General features: G+C 35.3%; 1 protein-coding gene and 1 pseudogene across 2 annotated transcripts in view; both read right to left on the reverse strand.

Annotated features, from left to right (window-relative positions):
- Nucleotides 1–278: 278 nt before the first annotated feature.
- ZSWIM2 (zinc finger SWIM-type containing 2) overlaps nt 279–20777 on the reverse strand; it is a 37323-nt gene continuing 16824 nt past the window's right edge. The window contains exons 2-7 of one of the 2 annotated variants that reach the window (XM_077154387.1): nt 15357–15556; nt 14211–14462; nt 9063–9147; nt 8165–8277; nt 2312–2465; nt 279–1358 (exon numbers count right to left, since the gene is read on the reverse strand). In XM_077154387.1, coding sequence (XP_077010502.1) covers nt 546–1358; nt 2312–2465; nt 8165–8277; nt 9063–9147; nt 14211–14462; nt 15357–15556 — 1617 coding nt within the window. In that variant the 3' untranslated portion in view covers nt 279–545. Of the gene's footprint in view, nt 1359–2311; nt 2466–8164; nt 8278–9062; nt 9148–14210; nt 14463–15356; nt 15568–20777 lie in introns of both variants that reach the window. The other variant, XM_077154386.1, reaches the window with a different exon arrangement.
- LOC143676824 (epithelial splicing regulatory protein 1 pseudogene) lies at nt 16492–20549 on the reverse strand (annotated as a pseudogene).

Below are 20777 nucleotides of genomic sequence, written 5' to 3' on the forward strand. Positions count from 1 at the left end.
ATAAAATAGTCATCATAAATGAGGCACAGTTTATAGCATCATAAATATATTTTACTTTAATTTCATGTATTAAAAACTCCTTTTAGGAAATATAATCAAAAGAAAACCACTATCTAGATATTCCTATAAGATATAAGGTGATTTTTAACTCAAGAAAAATGTAAAAAATACACTAGTACTTGGAAATAACCCCTATGTGTTATATGCTATCAAGTGGAATATTTGAAAACAATGACTCAAAGCAAGGTAAATCTAGTTCTTTAATTTTTTTTATATCAGTGTAAAATCAGATATAAAAGTTCTAAAATAGTTTATCATTCATAACAACCTGAACATACTCATAAAGATACCTAATACATTAAGTATTATAAAGAATGGGGTAATTTTCTTTAAATGTGGTAAAACTATTCAGAGATAAGTAAGCAACATTATCATAGAAAATGTTAAATGCATTGTCAAAAATATGTGTGTAGAATATGTTGTACAAATTAAATATTTTTACGTTCAGTATACAAATATTTTCCGATGTTAATCAAAATACTTTTTCATAATTGGACTCCTTCTATTGTTAAAGAAAGTTCAGTACGTTTTGTATTTAAGGAGTGAGATACAGACCTTCTAGATAGATGATTAGATTTTTGTCTTATTTTCCCCATACAATTATTATATCTTTTTGACACACTAAGTTTAGTTGTACCTCCACTGACAATAAGATTTAAATCCTCTGGGAATAAAGTATTTGATCTCCTATTATTCTCTTTTGTTGTAATACCAAGAGTCTTCTTTGGACTGGGGTTAATACATTTACAGTTTTTGGTAATCTTCTGACTTTGACCAGTGCGATATTTTTCACGAATATATATGCTTTCCATACTAGTAGGACAGATAATCTTCTTGTGAGCAATAGAAGGAAGAAATGTTTGAGATGTCATTTTTCCAGATGATCCAGAGGGTAAATCTTGAAGATACCTGGGGAAATGTTGGCTAATTTTACATTCAAAGATCAATTTTCTTGAATTTGAATCATCTAATTTGACAGAGTGCGGATTATCTATTGTTATAATCTGATACGCATCTGCAAGATTTTGTGTTGTATTTGACTTTTCAGAATTACTTTGAGGTATGCTAGGTAAAATTCCAACTCTATTTTGTTTTAAGGCTAATCCAGTACCAGGAATAAAAAGTTCTGGTTCTTCTGTCTTTGATGGATGAGTGATGTCTGCGTTTGAATCAGAATGATGTGCTTGTCCATTTATTGCTGAATCTTTCCAGATTAAGGGGTTATATATAACTTGTCCATCAATAGGACATGAATTGCACTTGTGGAGTAACCAACTGTCAATACATTTCCTATGAAACTTAAAAAAAATGGTCATAAATTAATCAGAGCTATAAATATCCTGCTTATAATATATATTACCTATAGAAACTATCCCAGTTCATAATTTTGTGACTATAAAATTATACAGCAAGAGCTGAAGATAATCATAATTTATCAACTTTTGTGGAAATATTTTGAAGTGTTCCATTATAAATATAATTGGTTGTGGACTTATCTCCATTTTCAACATTAAAATGGAAATCCTCTTATAGATATAACTTTTGTAATATTGTTAAAAACTCACCACTTATTCAATCCACTGATTTCACTGTAATCTATTTTTAATTAATGAAAATTATTTAAAAATAAGGGTAACAAATAATTAGAGTTGAAATGAATCTGATGATATTAAGATATAAAATAAAATAACATATTATTAGGAAAAGTGAAACTATCATATTTAAAAGTAAAGGTGATGCTAAAGATATAAATGTTTATCTACTGAAACAAATTTTTCAGAAGAAACCTGGTTATCAATTTTTGTCTAACTATAGTGATTAAACAACATTAGACTTTAATTCTAATGAATGCATGTAGAATAATAATAAGCTATGCTCATTTAGACATTTTTGTTTCATCCAAAGAAATAAAATATAAAAATATTTTAATGAAAAATAACAAAATATCAGTATTCCATAAACCTTCTCCTTTTACGGGTAACTAAAGTAGATAAAAGGCTGTTACTTAGAGAGTCACTTTATCCTCCCTAGATAATACAGATAGAAATGAATCTTAATAGGAATCCCTCCTCAGGGAGCAGAGCAGCCTTCTCATTTCATTTCTGTAGCAAGTTCTACTGTGGAGCGTATTGTACAATTTTAATAGCTCTGCATATAATGCACAACTAAAAAGTGAGAGGCTGAAATCATCACTTCTTTTGTGAAAAAAGGCCCTACAGGGAGAGTCAAACTAAAATGATGTGATTTTTACCTTGTGAATACATGGTAGCAATCTTGCATGTTGACCAAGATGAAATGGTTTCAAACAAAGTCGACACTGGAAGCCTGGAGCAAGCAGCTTACTATTCTTTGTAATCATTAAGAGAGGCAGTGACTTTACAACATGTTTTGGTGTATAAACCTGGCTGAATGAGATTAAGCAGACAGACATGAGTGCTCACAGAGGATTACAGATCAGGAAGTAATCAGTAGCACTGGTACTAACCTTTCTATAAATAATGCAGCTGAAACCAAGTTTTCTTTGAACTAAAGATAATAAATCTCAGATGCTATAAAGTTTTAAAAATCTATTTTATTGATCCTGAATGAGATGAGTTTAGCTTCATTGTCAACTTCATAAAGAAGAAAATTTAGTAGTTATTTCAAATAAAAATACTAACCTGAATCTTTTGGTTTGCACATTTTAATATCATTTGAATTATTAACAAAATTTTGATAAGAAATCTATTCTCAAATTTTTCTGTCTGTTGTCTGTGTTTAGGCAAGTGTTCAGAAAAATACAACCCAATTCATTTTGTGATCTGGTGAGAAATGAGGTGTACAGTAAGCCACTTTAAATATTCCAAGTTACTATAGTGAGTTGGTAGATCACAATCTTTGAGGAAACCCATTTTCCTTTGGGTATATGCTTACTCTTTCAGTATTTTTAGATTACATTAATGCAATGCTAAAAACACCGATCTACTTTTTGTACCCAAAGTACCAATCAACATACTAAGATGACTTGATATGAATTAGTTGTTCTTTGACATCATTAGCCACTGGTAAAACAAATAAAACAAATATTTAAAAATACATGCTTGGTTAAAAGGTCACATCCATTTCTATTATTCAAAAGTCACTCAGAACAAAGTCCAAATATATTCTTCAGAAAAGTCCATATTTCTTAATGCTTTACAGACAGAGCACTACCATGCTACAGAAATTACTTTACAAAGGTCATTTAATTGTCAAATGTATTTTTTATAAAACTGTGCTTTTAGTACTCCTTTAAGATTTTTCAACCACTTTCAAGATTTCAACCACTCTTTATCTTGAAACTTCTCTATTCCCTTTATTCCACTTTCTTCTGTCCAGAATGTCCTTCTTCCCCTCATGTCACACTTCCTCCTCCTCCCCACGTATCTCCTAAGCCAAACCTTTTGTTATATAACGCATTACTCTCATATCCTGAAGCGTAACACCTAGCAAGGACCAGCAGAAATGGAAATGTACAGTATACATTTTTGCACAGTGTCATTTATAAACCCAAATTATTTTATGCTGCACAGATTTGTGACCAAAGTGCAGGGAGTAACTACAGGATATGAGCTGTATAGCCATTGGAGGTTGGATAGAAACTAATATATGTTGTTTAGTGAGAATAAGCATAGTATTTTTGGTGAATTGAAATTTTAACAGTTTATTTCAACTTTATCTCACCCTTAAAAGAATGTCTTTCTTTTACATGTTTTACAGTGTATATAATGTATCAGTAGTACACAGCATATTTGTTTTTGGCAGATAAGGAGCATGACAAAAAAAAGTCTGGAAGCCCTGTGCAGTATACAGTCTATTTAGTGTCCTAAAATGTGAGTAATCAGCACTGCACTCTTTTTCCACGTGAGTGGAGTAGAGGAGTAGGAAGAGAGGCCTATTACTTCTAAGGCAAATTCCCTTGTGTCTTTCTTTATGTAATTTATGTAAGTTTTAATTATATATTTATTTGGATGATCATTTGATTAGTGAGGAAACCACTAGATCCCTAACACCTGGTATAGTCTCTGGAAGTAGTAGTAGTAGAGATGATGATGATGGTAGGTAGCTAGCTAGATAGATAACATTAATTGAATGTTTACTGTGTGTATTAATTCATTTTATACTCACAAAATTCCTAGGAGATTGGTTCTATAATTATCCCCGTTTTAAAGATGAGGAAAATGTGGCAGAGAGAAGTCAAGTAACTAGCTCCAGAGTCACATAGCCAAAATGTGGTTGATCTAGGACTGGATTCAGGGATCTGATTCTAGAACTTTGCTTTTCACTTGCATGCTATAATGTTATAATAGGTTCTTTTTTATTTTCCTTTTAATTATTTTAAATGTTTTTTTTTATTGTAAAACTTAAACATATGAACATTCTTGACATACAAACATTCTATACATGGTGTACAATCAACGGCTCACAATACCATCACATAGTTGTGTATTCATCACCATGATCATTTTTTAGAACACTTGCATCTCTCCAGCAAAAGAAAGAAAAAGAAAAACTCATACATACCATACTCATGATCCCTCCCTCTCATTGATCACTAGTATTTCAATCTACTCAATTTATTTTAACCTTTGTTTCCCCTATTATTTATTTTTTCATCCACATTTTTTACTCATCTATCCATACCCTAGATAAAAGGAGCATCAGACACAAGGTTTTCACAATCACACAGTCACATCGTGAAAGCTATATCATTATACAATAGGCCTCCAGAAGCCATCTTCAAGAAACATGGCTACTGGAACAGAGTTCTACATTTCAGGTGCTTCCCTCCAATATGCCATAAACTAAAAAGGGGATACCTATATAATACATAAGAATAACCTCCAAGATAACCTCGACTCTATTTGAAATCTCTCAGCCACTGACACTTTATTGTCTCTCATTTCTCTCTTCCCACTTTTGGTCGAGAAGATTTTCTCAATTCCTTGATTCCAAGTCCCAGCTCATGCCAGGATTTCTGTCCCATATTTCCAGGGAGGTTTACACCCCTGGGAGTCATGTCCCACATAGAGGGTGAGGGCAGTGAGTTTGCTTGCTGTGGTGCCTTAGAGAGAGGCCACATCTGAGCAAAAAAAGAGGTTCTCTGGGGGTAACTCTTGGGTCTAATTTTAAGTAGGCTTAATCTATCCTTTGTGGGTATAAGTTTCATATGAACAAACCCCAAGATTGAAGGCTCAACCTACTAATTTGGTTGTCCCCACTGCTTGCAAGAATATCAGGAATTCTCCAAGTGGGAAAGTTGAATATTTACTCCTTTCTCGTCATTTCCCCAATGGGACTTTGCAAATATTTCTTTTCTTATTTAATTTAAAAAATTTTTATTGACAAAACATAACAACACATAAACATGAACATTCTTAACATATGAACATTCCATTCTTGGTATATAATCAATGACTCACAGTATTATCACAGACGTACAGTCATCACCATGATCATTTCTTAGAACATCTGTATCACTCCAGAAAAAGAAAAAAAAAGAAAAAGAAAAAACTCACACATACCATACCCCTTACCCCTCTTTCTCACTGACCACTAGTATTTCCATCTACCCAATATATTTTAACTTTGTTCCCCTTATTTTTTTTCCTATACCCCTTACTACTCCCTTTCATTGATCACTAGTATTTCAATCTACTCAATTTATGTTAACATTTATTCCCCCTATTACTTATTTTTTAACCCATTTGTTTTACTCATCTGTCCATACCATAGATATAAATGTTATAAGGAGCATCAGACACAAGGTTTACACAATCACACAGTCACACTGCGAAAGCTATATCATTATACAATCATCTTCAAGAAACATAGCTACGGGAACATACCTGTACAGTTTCAGGCACTTCCCTGTAGCCTCTCTAGTACATCTTAAACTAATAAGGGGATATCTACATAATGGATAAGAAAAAACTCCAGGATAACCTCTCAACTGTATTTGAAATCTCTCAGGTGCTGACACTTTGTTCTGTGTCATTTCTCTCTTCCCCCTTTCTGTCGAGAAGGTTTTCTCAATCCCTTGATGCTCTGTCCCAGCTCATTCTAGGATTTCTGTCCCACATTGCCAGGAAGGTTTACACACCTGGGAGTCATGTCCCACGTAGAGAGGGGGAAGGTGGTGAGTTTGTTTACCGTGCTGGCTGAGAGAGAGACAGGCCACATCTGAGCAATAAAAGAGGTTCTCTGGGGGTGACTCTTAGGCCTAATTTTAACTAGGCTTAACCTATCCTTTGCAGGGATAAGTTTCATGTGAACAAACTCCAAGATTAAGGGCTCAGTCTATTGATTTGGTTGTCCCCACTGCTTGCGAGAATATCAGGAATTCTTCCAATGGAGAAGTTGAATATTTCCTCCTTTCTTGCCATTCTCTCAAGGGGACTTTGCAAATGCTTTCTTATTCACTGTTCAAATCACTCTGGGATTTATTGGGGCATCACACTGGACAAACCAATAAAATCTCATGCCCTTTCAAAGTTTATATATGAGATTAGGAGATAGAATAGGATAAATATTGGGTAATTGGAGCTAAAGGGATACAGATTGTGCAACAGGACTGACTGTCAAAACTCAGAAATGAATAGCACTATACTACCTGACTGTGAGAAAGATAGAGGGAGGAGGGCTGGGAACACATATGAAACTAGAAGGTAAGATAGACGATAAAGACTGAGATGGTATAATCTAGGAACACATAGAGTGTAAATAATAGTAACTAAATGTACAAATTTAAAAATCCTTTCGAATGATGAAGAACAACGGAATGTCAATATTGCAGGGTGTTGAAACTAGATGGTCATTCATATTTTAAAACTTCAACTTCTGTGTGAGACTAAAGCAAAAAATGTTTATTTCATACAAAATTTATACTCTGACTAGTGCATTTCCTAATATAACTTTTATGGATAGGTTAATTGAACACCATTAAATGTTCAATTACTTAGCTTCCTGAGGAACTGCCAAACTGCCTTTGACAGCGGTTGTACCATTTTACATTCCCACCAATAGTGGATAAGTGTGCATCTTTCTCCACAGCCTCTCTAGCACTTGTTGTTTTCTGTTTTATTGATAATGGCCATTCTGGTGGGTGTGAGATGATATCTCATTGTGGTTTTGATTTGCATTTCCCTAATAGCCAGTGAGGTTGATCATCTTTTCATGTGCCTTTTAGCCATTTGGACTTCCTCTTCTGAGAAGTGTCTGTTCATGTCTTTTGCCCATTATGAAATTGGATTGTTTGCCTTTTTGTTGTTGAGTTGAACAATCTCTTTATATATTCTGGATACTACACCCTTATCTGATATGTCATTTCCAAATATTGTCTCCCATTGTATATACTACCTTTTTACTTTCTTGACAAAGTTCTTTGATGCACAAAAGTGCTTACTTCTATTTATCTATTTCTTTCTTCAATGCTTGTGCTTTGGGTGTAAGATCTAGAAAACTGCCTCCTATTACAAGTTTTATAAGATACTTCCCTACTTTTTCTTCTAAAAGTTTTATGGTCTTAAATCTAATGTTTAGATGGTCTGGAATTCAAACTCTGGTCTCCCGCATGGAGGGCAAGCATTTTAACCACTAACCTTAGATTTTTATTAGGTCTTTGATTCATTTTGAGTTAGTTTTTGTATAAGGAGTGAGATATGGGTCCTGTTTCATTCTTTTGCATTTGGATATCCAGTTCTCCAAGCACCATTTATTGAAGAGACTGTTCTGTCCCAGGTGAGTTGGCTTGACTGCCTTATCAAAGATCACCTGTCCACAGATGAGAGGGTCTATATCTGAACACTCTATTCTATTCCATTGGTCAATACACATCTATCTTTATGCCAGTACCATGCTGTTTTGACCACTGTTGCTTCGTAATATGCCTTAAACTGAGGTAGTGTGAGATCTCCCACTTCATTTTTCTTTCTCAAGATATATAATAGGTTCTTTTTTAAAAATATATAATAGGTTCTTAATAAATATTTATTGAATGAAGGTATGAATAGAAGTTATCCAAACTGAAAACTTATTCATAGGTGTCAAGTCATACAAGAAATGAAAATTTAACTTAGAATCTTACCCTTGCTTTTCTTGAAATGGTGGCATCTTTTTTTCCATCTCATTTTTAATATATGTATATTTTCCAATTTCATCTGATCTTTTTTCTAGTAATCTCCATTTTTGGTTTCTTTTCTATAACAGGCAAAAAGTAGCTGTTACTTTGTAAATCATGGACATTTTTATTTTGTGGATTAAAATTAGTAGCCTGAATATCAATAACAAAATAATGTGAATAATTAATACTCATATTTTAACATAAGTTATTTTGTAACCCACATTAAATAATTTATAAAACATTAGCATCTAATATATTACTGCTGAGCTAACAACATTATTTTTAAGGTAAAAATATTGATCAATAATGGTATCTGTTGATGTTTTATGTTGTGTAGTAGGTAGAAGGCAGCATTATTATTTAGCATCAGGAGTTACTACTATTTAAGTGTACAGTTTAAATGGTCTCCTTAAAATTCCACGATTTTCATTAATGTTGATCTAAGAAAATTTAAAAGAAAATCATAAAATGCTTTTTTATCATAATGCTATGATAAATCAATTTGTAGTGTTGAGATTTTTTAAAGTTAATTTTCAAGTCTGATGGCTACAATTCCTGTACATATAATACCATTAAATATGTTGAGTTTAATTTTATAAATTACCAGTGTAAGAACTTGTTGTCTTGTACATCCCTGTGATAGAGTTCTAAAAAATATGATCTTAGATTTTTTTTTTTGCGGGGGGGTGTACATGGTCTGAGATTCGAACCCTTGTCTCCCGTGTGGAAGGTAGGTATTCTAACCACTAAACTTAGATTTTTATTAAAAACCAATCAGCTATATTCTAGAATGTTATCTGTTATTCTTATTATTAGATTTACTTTACTTATATTTACAACAAATTCAAGATGGATACTGTACCTCACGATATGCAAATATATGGGAAGGATGGCAGCAGCTACCAAAACATTCCTGGCATAAGTGAAATTCAATACATTCAGTACACCTAAAAATGCAAAACACCAATTAAAAAAAAATCCAATTGCTTTGATGTTCTTTGGTGAAAACTTCTGGCCAAAACTCTTTGGGAGCTATTCTGACATGACAAGGGCAAGTTTAAGTCTCACCCTATATTACTTTCCTTTGCTGCTATAACAAATTTCCATTTCACAGCTTAAATAACACAAATTTATTTTCTAACATTTCTGTAGGATGGAAGCCAAACACAGGTCTTACAGGGCTAAAATCAGGGGGTCAGCTAGCCTGTTTTAACCCTTCTGGAGATTCTAGGGGAGATTCCATGTCTTGTCCTTTCCAACTGTTAGCGGCCACCCACACTCTTAAGCTCATGGCCCCTTCCTCTACCTTCAAAAGATGCAACATGATCTCAGTGCCTTTTTTCCATTGTCACATTTCTTTCTTTCTTCTCTGCCTCCCTTTTCCACTTTAAAGAACCCTTGTGATTACATTGGCTTCACCTAGATGAGCTGGGATACTCTCCCTATTTTAAAACAATTGATTTAGCAACCTTAATTTCATCTGCAACTTTCATTCCCCTTTGACAACCAACCTAAAATACAGGTTCTGGTGAATAGGATGTGAACACGTTTGTGGGGGCATTATTTTGCCTTCCCCATAACCCTTCCAGGATGCTTCCCAGATTACCTTAGCTTTCATTTATCTTTCTCTAAGTTCCTATAGTATTTAAAGGCTATTAGATAGTCTATTGATTATACAGTGTGTTTTTCAAAATGTTTATGAGTATTAGTTATACTTAGCATCATGCACCCTGAAAACAGAGACTGTATTGTCCTATATTCCCTCTCTTTCATGACAGAACATAGTAAATGTATAAAAAGCTCTCAGTAAATGCATGCTATGGGCTATGTTTAACAGGAAAACAACAATACCACAGCAATACCAGGGGTACATAATGGGGGGAGAGACAAGAGTTAGGGGGAGGTTTAGATTTTCTATTTGGTGAGGGTGTGTTTATTGGTTATCTTTCTCTTGGGAACAATGAAATTATATAAAATTGAGAGTGTTGATGGACTAGTTGACTTTGGACATCATACATGGGACCCAGCAGATAGAGGTGGCTAAATGTTGCAATGATTAAAAAGTAGATTGGTGAATAGTGGTGTAAACATATGACTGAACACAGTGCTGCTACAAAAAGGAACGAAATTGTGAGGCATGCAATGAAGTGAATGAACCTGTGGGACATTTAGTGAGACAAAATAAGCCAGAAACAAAAGTGAATAGTCTATGATCCCATTTAGAAAATACTTGTAAGAAAACTGGGACCTTGACTGTAAGCTCTTATAGCAGTCACGTTTAGTCTGGAGTGGTAATTGTTATTCCTAGATTTTCAGGGGCTGCTTTATATATGTATAACCTGGTATTTAGAGATAAGAATGAAGCCAATTGGGTCAGGATTAAGGTAATTCAGAATACAGGGGTAAGGAAGACATTGCCTGTATTTTAGAACTTTTACCTACTCTTTGAGACCAAAGGAAGAAAGATTTATTAGGCTGAGAACCTAAATTTTCTATAGCACATTATCTAACTCAGCCTTATGGATAGATCATTTAAACAATCCAAACACAGGGAGCTCAGAATAAGAATGAGAGCCTTTAATCCTGTATAGTTTAATGTAATGCCTGGATACATCCCAGAGTATATTAAGCAGATAATCAAAAAGTAGTGCCAAAGTCCCTTGAGGCATAGGATAAAAATTATGGAACTATTAAACTTTACCACCAGGGAAACCTCGGACACTGTGTCAAACATTATGGACACCAAATCAATAGGCCAAGCCCTTGATCTTGAGTCTTGCTCTTGTGAAGCTTATGTATGTAGTGGAGAAGTTTGGCCTACCTGTAGGTATGCCTAAGAGTCACCTCCTGAGGACCTCTTTTGTTGCTCAGATGTGGCCTCGCTCTCTCTAAGCCCAACTCTGCAAATGAAACCAAGCCCTTCCCCTTACATGGAACATGACATCCAGGGTGAAAGTCTCCCTGATGGAGTGTGAGATGACTCCCAGGGATAAGCCTGGCCCTAGCACCATGGGATCCACAATGCCATCCTGACCAAAAAGGGGAAAAGAAGTGTAACAAATAAGGTATCAGTGGCTATGAGAGTTCAAATAGAGTTGAGCAACTACTCTGGAGGCCATTCTTATGTAATACTTCAGTTAGACATTGCTACCTATCATAGCTTGCCAACCCCCAACCAAAACTATTCCTGCCAATCCTTAAGAACACCTAGGGTGTTCTATAGATTCTACAAATGTTCTGTGCACTAGGGTAACTTTCTAGAAACCTACAACCTCCAGATGGATCCCTGGACCAGATAAGTCCTGAAATGCAGAGAGCCCAGCTTTTCCAAATCATCAACTAGTTCCATCCCCCATTCCATATTATTGGTAGCCCCTTCCAAAATGTAAAGGTTAGAATGGGCATGGCTCAAATACCCCTAAAAAGTGGGACAGAAAGATCAAAGGTGATGGTGGAGTTATACAGAAAAAGTAGGGTTTAACAAATGAGTATGAGTGCTGAATCATTACGCTGATATTTCTTTTAGCCTCCAGTATCTTAGAGCAGCTAGAAATAAAAATCTAAAATTATGGAACTATAACCCATACCAAACTCCGAAATTCTCCTACAAATTTGCAATGTACTTTTAAATTTCTTGCTTTTATATATATCTACATAAATAACATATATATGTTATTTAAAGAAAAGAAATATAACAGAAAAGATAGATTTAACAAATGAGTATGACTGCTGAGCCATTATATTGATATTTCTGTTGATCTCCAGTGTTTTGGATATGTAGAAGAAAAAAACTCATGGAACTGTAACCCATACCAAACTTTAAAATCTGTTCTATAGCAACTTGCCAAAATGTACTGGGAAATTTATTGCTTTTTTTTATGTTACATTTCATAATAAAAAAATCACAACAAAAGAACTCTCAGTAAAAACTATTGATAAATTTTTAAAAAACTTTATCTCCCACAAAAGCTCAATCACAAGCTTATGTTATTTATAAAAAATTGTCACAGGCAGAGCATTTTCATTTACTTCCAGCAATATTCACCAAATAAATAGCATTCTGAATAGTAATCATATAAACTCACTTTTTTTTGCTCAAGTTATAAAAGATTAATTTCCATGAGAAGTTTGGGAAAATACATCATTCTGACATCTTAGAAAAGGGAACTGTTAATTTATTCATTATTACTATTTATACATACAGGGGAGTTCCTTAGTAGTTAACAGTGATGGTGAGAGCAATGGAGCAGTTTATTAAATATGGCAAAATATATGGGCTAGAAAAAGTTAAGCAGCTCTATATTTTAACATGGATCTGATATTTTTCAAATTAACAACTTAAAAGATAATATAGCTATATTATGAGACTCTCATGAAAAAAGAACTAAGAAACATTACAGTTTATCTTATCTTCTCTCAATCTATTCCTAAAACTACTAGAAATGGTTTGTTTTCAGGTCGATGACTAAAATGCCAATCCTTAAGGGATTGGAAGGAGGGTGAAGTCACAACCATTGGAAACAAGTTCTTTAATTGTAAAAGAGGATTGAGATAGAGGTGAATAATTGCTGGTCACTTCCAAAGCGGTGGACTTGTAGGAAGAGAAATGTTCTCAAAGAAGAATGTAGAGCAGTAGGCAGGGGCAGAACCGTGGAGAATGTCTTTTAGAAGGGGGCAGTGGGGAGAATAGTTCAGGAGGGCAGAAAAGCGCTGTCAGAAAGCGCAGAGTGACAGAGGACCGAGCAGTCATTGATAAAATACTTATAAGCAGGAGTCGACCACACATTAACCATGTGAGGCATACATGGCTGTAGGGACTGAGAAGTCTACACTGTGGCTCTCACAGGTCCTTGCTGCTCACCCTGCTCTTCCCAATGCGCTCTGGCATGTGGGACCTTAGCCCCTAACTCTTCCCAGCCACTCTTCTTAATAAAATCTAAATTTGATCAACTTAACCCCCCAAATCAATTCCTTCCTCTCCCTGAACCCTCTTTTAACCACATATTCCTAAAACTAGCTGAACTAGAGCTGATTCCTGCTAAACTCTATCAAAATTGTGTTCTTCCTCAAGTTAGAATGGTCCCTTTTTACTAAAGGAACTCTGGATGGTTTTCTTCTAGGTGACACATACAAAAAACAACAAAGGACTAAAACCATTTAGAGAAAGATACCATTTGCTGTTGGGGATGGTAAAATTTTATGACAGGGTTTCAAATATAAATATATGTTAAATTGGGTTCATCATACTGTAATTCAAAGAAGATTGAAAAGTAAACCAACACAATTTAGATTTTTAACAAAGATTGAAACAATATATATTTTTAACATGCATTTAACCTAAAATTTTAATTATTAAGAAAATACATCTCCCAGACATATATAGCTGTTAATGGATTTTTTAAAAATGGAAATTGTGGGAAATTTGGGGGTTTACTCATGAAAGTAATGAAAATTATTTTCTCTAATAATTGTTATTTTTTTTTTGTTCTTATTCAGGTATAAAATAAGAAAGAAAACCCACCCCCACTGCAATGTGGAGTAGGGGAAACCAAATTAAACATTCAGTTTAGTTAATAACCCTCCACTTCATTCCTAGAGGGTTTTGGAAATGGCATCATTGGTGGCTCAAAGAAAGTTCAGGGAGTGAATAGTTCAGTAAGACTCTGAACTTGGAAACTCACCTAGGCCAAGGCAACAGACTGTATTAAGTGCTTCTAGGTGGGGCTGCCATTTCAGACCCTTAACCCATACCAGATTCCAAAGTCAATATCCTTATGAAAGTGAAGAAAATAGGATGATTGGCATTCCTGTGGTACTAGGCTGAAATAGATCAACAGTCTGGAAATCCTAAATAAGTAAATGTCATATAGGACAAACACAGTATATGTTGGAGGAAAAAGCCATGCTAAAGAAAAGGTACTCTAATGCTTAAAGTTTCCTAAAGTAAAAAAAAAAAAAAAAACAAAAAACTGTTAGAATACAGGATTATAAATTTGCTGGTGACACTTACTTATAACACTTCCCTTCAATTGGAAATTGTTTACAGTTGTTACAGGGAATTCCAAGGTGTTTGTCTAGTCGTTCTTTCTCAGCAGTAGTAACAAGTTTGCTAGAGTTTTTGAATTCCTCTAAGATAAGTTTTAATGGTACAAACTCTTTCCTGCACAGAGGACATTTCACCATGGAAGTGTTCATTGTCATTTCCTGATAATTAGCCAAGATCTTCATACATTTGATATGAATACTATTGCCACAGCCATACCTGTCAGAGATAAAATTAAAGTTTACAACAAAATTTATATAAAGAAAAATTATAAATATATATACATATATATAATTTTCTGTGAAACATCTTTATTTCTCATAAAAATAGACACTAATCTGAATTTCCAGATTTAGCTTGATTACACATACACATTCTATCTAAATGTCTATCTATATCTATCATCAATTTATCTTTAATTTAGTCCATCAGAAACCCAAACATAAATTCTTTCCCTTTAGAATGAAATAGTGAAAGATTTTGCATCCTAAAATAATTTTCATTTGTAATGTGAGAATGTCTATAGTCTTAACACAAAGGAAAATTATAAGAATAATTATTTATATTTTATTTAATTTACAACTATTTATAAATTAAATATTTATTATTTAAATAATTATTCTTATTATTTTCCAATTCAAAGTTTATAATACCTTGAAGACTAGTAGGAATAAAAGGGACTCTCAATAAACATTTGTGCATAAATGAAATTTTGAATAAATTGTTAAGGTTTAAAGATAAGATTTGAAAAACTGCAAAGAATTTTCACAATTTCAAAGGAAAATAATCTCTACTTTCAGAAAACTCTTTGTAAATATTCATGCAAATAAAGCAAAATATGAAAATTATCATACTTTTGTAATTTAAATTGGAGGGGGTAATAACTTTGGAGATATGTTTTAATTTTCACCCTTTAAAATGTAGTTCTGAAATATTTAAAGGTAAAACAGGACCTCAGAATTTATATGTTAGGAAACAAAAAAGAGCCAATTCAAAATAAGTTGACTGTAGGTAAAACTTTCTGTTGTGTCTCTATAAACATAACACAATTACAAACATATTAAATAAGAATTTCTCCAAAAGCTTTTAGAATCTAAAGTAAAAATATATCACCTGCAAAAGGTGACAGGAAGCTTTTTCTCTAAAAGTACTTCTTGACAAATAGGGCAGACATCCTCTGAACCAATTTCCTTCTGTTTAATGTTCCCATCTTTTTCAACTTGTGAATTTTCATCATTTGTTCCTGGTTGAGGAGTCTGAACTCGATGTATCCCCCTTAGCAAGTCACTGATTTCTCCTTCCATGAGACCTAACTGGAAAGCAGCTAGTGGAAAATACTGAAGTATTAAAATTTGGAGGTATAGAAATGTTGTAAAAACTTGTGCTGAAAGCTACAATTTTCTTTCAAATATCAGAAATATTTCAAATATTGGAAAACATTTCTATGTATTCCTTGTAGAGGTGAAAGTTCAGTAAAAGATAATTTATGAGAAGGATGGAAATGTTTTCTTTTTCTTGTGGTACTTTCCACAAGTCAGTGGAAATAATACATTAATAAAGGTTTTGAATTAATTACATGATAATTAATCTTCATCCTTGGATTAGTTCATAATCATGTCTTACATTTTTTCTTTTTGGGGTGCATGGTCCAGGAATCAAACCTGGGTCTCCCACATGGAAGGTGTGCATTCTACCATGGAACCACCCATATAATCATGTCTTACATTTTGATCTGTTCCTCTGTTCATAAACAAATATTTTTGGGGATTGAATTATATGTACCACAAAAGGTACATTCAGGTCTCAACCTCTGATCCTGCAGGTGGAACCTATTTGTATTGTGAACAGGGTAGGCCTTAATCTAATAGGGCTGAAGACCTACAAGCAAAGGAAATTGGACATGGAAAGAGAAGCCACAGGAAGCAGCCAAAAGTTCACAGTCAACACCCAAAAAAGAAAGAAGAAGGTGCTGTCATGTGCATTGCCATGTGAGGGAAAAGCAAAGGAGCTCCAAAGATTGTGCACCAGCCAGAAGATACTGACCCTGGGAGAAGCAAGCCTTCTAGGCTGTGAAGCCATGAGCCAATAAATTCCTGTTGTTAAGCCAACTCATTTTATGGTATTAGTTTAGCAGCGAGGAAACGAAAACGTCAACATTAAAAGGTGACACATAGAGGACAAGAGTATCTAAAGAAACAGAGCACAACTATGTAAAGTAGAAACAGGAATATCTGAATAGTTAGCATAATTAATATTTGTTAGAATAATAGATGAATGAATGGATAATGGGAGAACAAGACTCAGTTAACAGTACTTTTTTCTTTCAATCTCAGTTTTGTGTGATCCCTACAAAAAAGAATGTCTTGGTAGTCACATCCTTCACAGATTTGGTTCGTTTCCCTTGGGACAAGCTACAAAGAATCGTGTCGCCTATACCTTTGAGATGTGCATTCTTTGAATTCTTCCTTTTCTCCATCCTGCTGTTCTTACAGTTTTTTTTTTTTGAGATTAAACAGGCAAGTTTTATTATCAAATGTAACGATTCTACAAAAACTCAATAGTATTGTAGAAAGTATTACTGTCTATGCTTTGGGTAGACAGCATCTTAAGGCATCCAGTATAAAGAATTTATTTTTTCTGATCTTAAGTGCCAGTTACCACTAATTTTCACACAAAAATTTTTTTCTACTGCAGTTAAAGGGCCATTACTGGTCAGTTGAAGAGGGAAATGTTTGGCTTTCCAGTCAAGGTAAGGTGTTAATGAAAGTAATGCAAAGTAAATAAAATAGCAGCCACATAAATCTGCATGGCACTGCATACAAGCAAAGGACAATACAGTAACTTAAAGAAACATGTGCATTTAGTCAATCAGTTCCTATTTTCCTCTTTGGAGTTATGAGGCAGCAGTACTAGCTAGCTAGTGTCTAATATTGCACTTTTGTGGCAGAAACACAGCTAAATCCACAGTGCTGAACACTGACAGCATCAGCAGCTGCTCATAAACTGCATCAGTGTTTACCTCAGTCTAGCATGCTGACTATATAGTCCTATGCTTTTAAAAGTTTTAATTATTTGACAGTTAAGGCATTAGAGAAAAAGGTTTAAGGCTATCACTATATACAAGCATTCACTTCAGTTCAGTTAGTATATTGCTTTCTAGAATACAATGTTCAAATATTCTCGTATCTGTGATATTAAAAACTACGGAATTTCTCTTAAAGTCCAAACCATCAATAATGAAAAAAGTACAATATAAAATAATACATGACGTTACAGTTACAGTTCAAACTAGAAATTACTAACTACATGTAGCTGCTTCATTTTTGGTTTTATATTTTGGCCCCTAGTTCATTCTTATTTACAACAGGTACCTGCTGAAAATGGTTTCAATTTTTAAACTATGTATGCTTTATGGAGGGTGCACCATTTCTTCTAATTTATCCTAAAGTGTTTTAAAAATCATTTGAATTGGTTTTAACTATAAGGTATCATGATGGCCAAGAGATTGGAAGTACTAAAGTTTTGCTTAAATTTGTGATTTAAGTATTCCAAGACCTTATTCTTGAATAGCAAAAATAACAATTGTGTAGAAGACAGGGAGAGTTAAAGAGTGATAATACACAAAAATAAAGTTTCCATAACAGAGTTCATGGTGGAGATGGTCAGCTCTAGTGGAATATTTTTTTCCTCAAGACAATATGACATTTATGGTGCCACTTGTGATGCCACGTTAGCTGAAAGTAATGAAGACATCTGATTTCAAATTCACATTTTAAATGCCGACTTGCTACCAGCAGGCAAGGAGACAGATATGTATGCTGCTTGCTGCTTGTTATAAGGATTTGGCTTCATTGGCTCAAATTTTTCACTCCACCAATGAACGGGGCAGAGGCCCTCTGTCCAATCATGTTTGCTGAAAATACTGCAGCCTGAGTAAAGACATACTTCCCCTGAAGTTGCTTGAAGTTTTCTTGTGTCTGATGGTTTCAGGATCACTATGCATCTTTCAAACACTTCTTTCCTGAGGATGGTCTAATTGCTGGGGCCTTTAAATACAAACCCATTTTTTGGGTAGAGTCCTGGCGTGGTCATTTGTGTGTACAAGTCCATCCTTGGTTGCATACTGGTAACCTTGGAAGAAGTTAAGAATTTCCTTAACTCCACTATTGTAGGCCAGGCCCTGCATTCTGACCACCGTGCCAGGCTGTGGAGGGACACCGCTAAGATTAGCAGCTGCAGGGAAGTAGCCAAGACTATTAGGCGAACCTGGGGGGCTGGGATAGTATGCAGTGTAGTTCATGAAAAGCTGAGTACCAGCTGGATAGTATGCTGTAGAAGGCTGCAGTGCTTGTGGATTCAAAAGTACAGAGGGCTGATAAATGGCAGCTTCGGTGGGAATAACTGCTGCAGGAGCTGGAAATGTGTAGGAGGGAGGAGACAAGCATGGTAACTTACATGGCGGTGAGGATAAGCCATTTCGATTTAAAGTGCCCCCCATTAACACAAAGTTCATCTCCTCAGCTGAACACTGAAAGACTTCAACATATCTGTCCTTCATGTTTTTTTTATGACACTTCTGTGCAGCCATAAATGCTCTGTCCGCAGACTTCATCTGGATAAAGGCATCTCCTGATGGGCGGCCCTGATGATTCAATACCATGTGAACCCCATGAGTTCGAATATCTGTGGAGAACTCCCCCAGGAAGTCCAGGATGTCCTCAATTGTGGCTGCATAGGGAAGTCCTCGAAGGCGTATACAGTCTCTGACATTTGTAGGGGGGACAAACTGCTGAGGTAGTACTGGAATAATGGGAGGGGTTGGGAGTGAAATAAGAGGGGCTGAGGAGAATCGATTCAGCACCTGCTGAACTTCAGCTGCTGTGTTCCTGAAGAGTTCAATGTATCTTTTACCCAACAAGTCCTTATGCTTCCTCAGTGCATTCTGTGCATATTCTTCACAAGCAAATAAGACGAAAGCGTCGCCTGTAGGCCCACCATCTGGGTAGGTAACAAAGAGGATGCCTTCCTTCCCCCCAGTGATGGGGCAATGTTGTCCAAAGAAAGCCACCACTTCTTCAGCTGTGGCTGTGAAAGGAAGCCCCCGCATGCGGACGATGACTTGATTTTCCTTGGAGAGAAATTGGGCTACCTCATTGGATGTACCACCAGCAATTTTAAGAAAATCTTCCCCTGTTGCTTTATAAACCTCAATGTACCGGGTCCCCATGTGATGTTTGTGCCTCTGTAGTGCTAGGTCTCTGTGCTCTTCACTTACAAACTTAACCAGAGCTTCTCCATTCCTTCGACCCTGAGCATTCAGACAAAGTGCAGCACCTCCCTTGGCAATATTGAGTCCTTTGAAGAATCTTGTAATATCTTGATCCGAAGACTGCCACGGTAAGCCCCGTGCCCTGACTACGGTGTTATCATCAATAAGTTCTATCTTGCTGCAAGTGCCACTTTCAAATTTGTAATTTACTCTCTCTGGATCTGAAAACCTGTGATTATAAGGCTCTGAAATCATTGCTAAGATAATATTCCCCATATCTTCAACCTGAGAGGCTCCATATTGGGAGACTGAACTATTCTCAAAATTCAAACACTCTGTCATTGCAGCAACATCCAGTTTGTCAATATCAGGTGAACCAGGACAACATTTCTTGAATTCTTTTCGAAGATCAAAAAAGGAATAGAAGCATTCAGGCAATAACACATTCTTCTTGGAAGCCTCAGGGTGCAGGATTTGCCTGACATGAAGCTGCCCATCAGTACAAAGACAGAAGGAAGTTCCTACCCCAATATTCAGTTCGTTGCTTACTGACTGGTTAAACTGTCGAAGGGCTTGGTCCAGCTGCGGCGCCGAGGACAAGCTTTCGGCGTCGATCTTGGTTTCTTCTTTACAATCCTCGGTCAGTTCCAACTGATCCGGTCTAACTAGTACTTCGTGCAACTGTCCCACCTTCTTGTTAGCCAGATCCACCACTTTCCATAACAGCAAGATCAGCTCCTTCTCATCCGAGCCCAGCTTGGCCCCAGTGGCCCCAGCAGTGATCCCAAAAAGCACCACCAAGTAATCCGGAGAAGCTGTCTATTCTTACAGTTTTGGTCAAGGCATTCTAGATAGTTTATTCCCTGGCCTATCCTCAAGTTCCTTCCCCTTTTCTCTCTCTCTCCTAACACTTCATAATTTAAATACCAGCTGTTAGCCCCCTGAGTTCTATTATTTTATGCATTCTTTAATACATAGAGGTTAAAAATTACTTGCAAGATAATGAAAAGAGCCACTTTTCCTGTAAAGACCATCATTGTCTTAAACACTAAAAACACTGAAAACATGATAGTTGTATTTCAATACAGAAATCTGTTTCTTGTCTGGATCGGTGGCAGGTGGAATGTGAGGAGGTGGTATATTTTATTGACTTGGAGGAGAAGGGCTATTTGTTACAGAGACACAGCAACATCTTTCTTTTAAAAAGGAACAAAAATAAAAAACAAAGATTGTGGTTTTGGTTGTAGATTCTCTAAGGCAGCATA

Source organism: Tamandua tetradactyla, chromosome 3, assembly GCF_023851605.1.
Source record: "Tamandua tetradactyla isolate mTamTet1 chromosome 3, mTamTet1.pri, whole genome shotgun sequence".
Taxonomy (NCBI): Eukaryota; Metazoa; Chordata; class Mammalia; order Pilosa; family Myrmecophagidae; genus Tamandua; species Tamandua tetradactyla.